The sequence below is a fragment of the Canis lupus genome, unplaced genomic scaffold (genome assembly GCF_011100685.1).
Source record: "Canis lupus familiaris isolate Mischka breed German Shepherd unplaced genomic scaffold, alternate assembly UU_Cfam_GSD_1.0 chrUn_S1487H1671, whole genome shotgun sequence".
NCBI lineage: Eukaryota > Metazoa > Chordata > Mammalia > Carnivora > Canidae > Canis > Canis lupus.
In genome coordinates, this window is record NW_023330321.1 from 1 (window position 1) to 5,290 (window position 5,290).

General features: G+C 38.2%; 1 protein-coding gene across 1 annotated transcript; it reads right to left on the bottom strand.

Annotated features, from left to right (window-relative positions):
- Positions 1-1,476: 1,476 nt before the first annotated feature.
- On the bottom strand, positions 1,477-5,290 carry LOC119878335 (aldo-keto reductase family 1 member D1-like; the record flags this gene model as incomplete). The annotated part of the gene is made up of 2 exons (XM_038588957.1): positions 5,057-5,290; positions 1,477-1,593 (listed from the first exon to the last, which is right to left on the bottom strand). Coding segments are annotated over exons 1-2 (351 nt in total), but the record flags the coding sequence as incomplete, so codon positions are not given.

Sequence of the window (5,290 nt, forward strand, 5' to 3'; positions counted from 1 at the left end):
TTCTTTCTTTCTTTCTTCTTTATTTCTTTCTTCTTCTTTCTTTCTTTCTTTCTTTCTCTTTTTCTTCTTCCTCCTTTCCTCCTTCCTCTTTCTTTCTCTTTCTTTCTTTCTTTCTTTTCTTTCTTCTTCTTTCTTTCTTTCTTTCTAAGATTTTATTTACATATTTGACAAAGAGAGAAAGAGAACAAGCAGGGGGAGCTGTAGGCAGAGGAAGAGGAAGGAGCAGACTCTGCTGAGCAGAGAGCCTGATGTGGGGATCATGACCTGAGCCAAAGGCAGATGCTTAACCGACTGAGCTACCAGGTGCCCCCGTTTTATAGTATTTCCAATCAGATGGAGGTCAGTAAGCTAAATGTGAGGCAGATGTAAAACAAGGAGCTTCTTTACTAAGAGACAGAAACCATAGGCCATGGATTAGATATAAGAAATGTGACCCTATTAGATTTTTAGTTTTAATTACTCATTCATGGACCTGACTGAATGTAAATTTACTGAAAGCTTATTACATTTTAAGGGATATTGCCTTGTCCATTAAATCTCAACCTGACCAGTAAAAGCCTATGATTACCAAGGCCATTGTGAAGTCTCCAAACTTCTATCTTCATGAAGTAGGATGCAAAAGGGCAATTTTTCCCAAAGCCCATCTTGGATGTGACTACAGAGGAAAGCCAACAAGGAAAGTATTTCCAGAGAAAAGAATAGGGGCAGCCAGGTTGGTCACATAAAGGAATTCTGGCCACTGTAATGGCAGAGTCTTGTTCTTTCTGACTAGCAGCAGAATCTGATTTACCTTGTGAACAAGTAGCCAATTTCATTGTTCAATTTCTCCTGCCCTCAATGAAATTTTAAAGCAGTGACTGCTCTTTAGCAGTGTATATATACATATAGGGTGTTGTTGTTGCTGGTTAAATAAACAAGTCCATAGATTGAGAAAGTTCAAAGAAGTAGTGAATTTGAACTAGAGGAGTAGATATTACATAGATACCCTCCCCTTGGATCTAGCTCCAAGAACCTGACTATTCTTTGGGTTATTTCTTTTTTGGAGGGGTGGAGGATGAGCAAGTTTTCAGTTGCATATATTATGTTGCATTATGTTCTGCAGGGACATTTTCATGACTTTGTAAACAGGAAGAAAGATGTGTCTGAATGCCAGGTAACTAAAATGTAGAGTATAGTTGGGGGACTACACGTTGGTTTGGTGGGGGAGAGTTTAAACTATAGTTAAAGACAAGATAATAGCAAGTACATTGGATTATGAATCAAAAACTAGGGTTCCAGGTCTGAGTCTGTTATATATAATCTCTACAGGCATTTGTTGGGATTGGTCAGTACTATCTGATTTATAATAACAGAACACCTTAACACCTTTATCACCTCTATGGTGATAAATAATGAACTAGCTTCATAGCTTCACACACAACTGCTGGCTCATGGTTGTCTAAGAGCAGAGACCTATCTTTAGGCATCTGAGCTCACCTTGAAAGCCATGGGTATTTCAATGATGTAAAGATCCACATAATCTAGCTGGAGGACACTAAGTGTCTTCTCCAGGGTTGGGCGGACCATCTCTGGGTCATGCTTTGTAGCCCACAGCTGAAAGAATAAAAGGTGATAGTTAACTAACATCTGCACATTTTTTTTTTTACAATAATACAACCCTTAACAAAGCACTCATATACATTATTCATTCATTTCATTTTACAAAAATATGCTTATACTGCATGCAGTATCATCTGAGTATAGGATAAGCTCATACAACTCCTGACACCCAGAGTATACTTTATCCAAATATAGTACCAGAGACTGGAAGATCCATCTGAAGTATAGAGTACCTAGTTTGGTGACAAAGTCTTGCCCTGCTCCCTGCTAATTTCTGAATTGACCCTCAGCACTTTCACTTTTCCTTATTGTGTAGGTGGGAACATTATCTGACTAGCTGGCTTCAGCATTTTATTCTCATGACAGTCTGATAAAAGGTGTGCTTTAGCGGGACAAGAAATATGGTTAGGTGAGTGACTTCACTGGATCCTTCACCTTGTGACAGGTGGTGCAGAAGCTGGTAAAACTTTAATTATTGCAAATGTTTAGATTTCCTTTTTTTGCTGCTTTGTTCTCATTTGGTCCTACTCAGACCCAGGGAAACTCTGCCAATTCCTACTAAGAAATTACTGGCTCTCTGGCTAAACTGATAATGTCACCAAAATGGTGGTGTGGGAGACCCCAGCCTCATCTTCCAATAAAGGTCAATAATTAGCTATCCACAGATGAAAATGGGGAGATATTGGTCAAACAGTACCAACTTCCAGTTATAAGATGAATAAATTCTGGTGATCTAATATGAAGCATAGTGATTATAATTAATACTATTGTATTATATACTTGAAAGTTGCTAAGGGAATAGACCTTAAATGTCCTCACCACCAAAAGGAAATGACAATTTTGTGATATGATAGAGATGTTAGCTAATACTATGGTGGTAATCATTTTGCAATAAATTACTGTATCAAGTCAACATGGTGTACACCTTAAGCTTGCAAAATGTCATATGTTGATGATATCTCAATAAAGCTGGAAAAAATAAAAGAAATTTAGCTTAATGAAAAAAATGAAATTAGTCAATCTCTAAAGTGTTAGGTAATGAAAGATTAAGGTTTACATTGTCAAACTGAAGCACGTGTACCCTTGAAGTCTATTAAGCACAGGGTACTGAGGGATCCTCAGAGCCTTGGGATAAAGTAATACAACTCCTTGGAGCATCAAATTTGTTCAAAGTGTTTTTGGGAAAAAATCTTGAATTTCTGTACCCTTTTTTCACAAGTTAGGGCAAGTAAAATTGATAAAATTTGATTTTTCTGTACATTGGACAATGATTTTTTCTTGCCTTCAATGCATAAAGAAGAGAAAACACAGTGAAAAGAGTAGTGGAAAACTATGTTTTTATCATTACTGTAGGCCCCCTTGGTGAGTTATTGCTGCCATCCCATTCTAGCTGAAAATTGTTTTACACATTTATTTTATTCAACAAAAACATATCGTCCTAGCTCTGTGCCAGGTACTATGTATAAATGCTTTGTAAATGTTAACTCATAGCAACTTTATGAACTAGATGACTTAATTTGGTTCAAATTTTCCAACATGATAGACATTGCAATAGCTTCAACTGTTTACCAGAGTAGATGAGAAGAAAAGGTTTTTGGTTTATTTTCCTTGGTGGTAACTTAGAATCTAATTTTTACACTGAAACAAAATGAAACAAATGAGTTTATATTATGGGGAAAAATATAAAAGTCTAAAAAAATTTTAGGACAAGACATAAGTCTTCAAAAATACTTCTAACTTTGGGCAGGCTGCTTTGGCCTAAGTTCTCAGGATCTGAGTTCTATATTTTTCTTCCCCAGAAATATTTTGGGAGCAGCAGGTTAAGATTTGGTGTTTACTCTAAGGAGACACTGTGTAATAATAAAATCTTAAGGAATCAGAATTATAAAGCTATAATAAAGGAGAAAGCTTCAGGCTGATATTTTGGGATAGTGGTGATATGTGGCCCCTTGGAATCATAATCCATAAGTGGCTGGGGACTTGGGGAACTATAAAACCTAGGGAGCTTGGCAAGGAGCCTGAATGGGGAGCTGGGAGGAAGGGGGCGGTGTGTATGGGAAATGGATGAAGTTAGAAGCAGTATCTTGTTCTCTTTTAGAACACTCAGGAGAATTGTATTACATGTTCTCCAAAGTTGTACAGCTTTATTTCTGCAAAGCTGCCTGTAAATATACATCCTATATTCCCACTGGCTTGCATTTTAATCATAATGCTTTATCCTTATGATTGCACTTCAGTGGATAGTGATTTCTAATATTGGAAATCTCAAATGCTCAAAATGTAGTGATATAAACATCGTATATCCACGCAATAGAGCATTATTTGGCCATAGAAAATAAATGAAATTCTCATACGTGCTATAACATGAATAAACCTAGAAAAATGTTATACTAAGTAAAAGAAGCTAGACACAAAAGGCCACATATTGTATTATTCAATTCATATGAAATGTCCAAAATAGGAAAACTATAAAACAGAAAGTAGATCAGTGGTTGTCAGTGACTGGGGGGGTGGGGGAGGGAGAAGGAAAAATGGGGAGTGACTACTGGTGGGTATGGGGCTCCTTTTGGAGTGATGAAAACATTCTGGAATAAGGGAGTTGAAATGGTTACATAACTTTGTGAATACACAAAAAAGCCACTGGTTTAAGTTGGCGAAATTTATGGCACGTGAATTGGAGCTCAATTTAAAAAAATAGCAATCTATGGACAAATAGGCATACAGAAAAGAAAAAGAAGTCTTCCCTTTTATTTTTTTATTTTTTTTTTAATTTTTATTTATTTATGATAGTTACAGAGAGAGAGAGAGAGGCAGAGACACAGGCAGAGGGAGAAGCAGGCTCCATGAACGGGAGCCCGACGTGGGATTCGATCCCGGGTCTCCAGGATCACGCCCTGGGCCAAAGGCAGGCGCCAAACCGCTGCGCCACCCAGGGATCCCAAGTCTTCCCTTTAAAGAAAGCTTTGGCAAATGCTTATGTAATATGAACCAACTTCTGTCTTGCCTCTGCTCCTCAATTTTTCTGCTCTGTAGATTTGTTCTTCCCATATTGTCTTAACCTTTTTTTTTTTTAAGATTTTACTTATTTTATTTATTCATGAGAGACACACACACACACACAGGCAGAGACACAGGCAGAGGGAGAAGTGGGCTCTATGTAGGGAGCCCGACATGGGACTCAATCCCAGGTCTTCAGGATCACGCCCTGGGCTGAAGGTGGGGCTAAACTGCTGAGCCACCTGGGCTGCCCCCCATATTGTTTTAAATCAATACTCATGTATGAAGAAGGAGATTTGCCTTAACCTTCAATGGGCTAATTAATCAGTCCCTAAATTCTGGGCAAGAATGAGAAATTTGGGAGTTGAGAACTCACCCTTTTTTGGAGTTCTTTTTGGAGAAAAGTGACACCAGATCCACTATTAATATAAGGAATTGGAGATTGAAGGGAAGATCTTACCTTTCCACAGTAGAAAATATCCTCCCTCTGCACCTTTCCTTCTGCTATCTTCTCCCTGATGGCCTCCCCCACTTCATGCTCATTTTGGTAGATGTAGGCCCCATCAATGTGCCGGTATCCTGTGTCAATGGCAATCTTCACTGATTTTGCACAGGTCCCCTTAGGGGTCTGAAATGGCAAGGGGGTTATGGTGGGGAAGAAGAGAAATGGATCTTTCTTTTCATGATTCTTCAT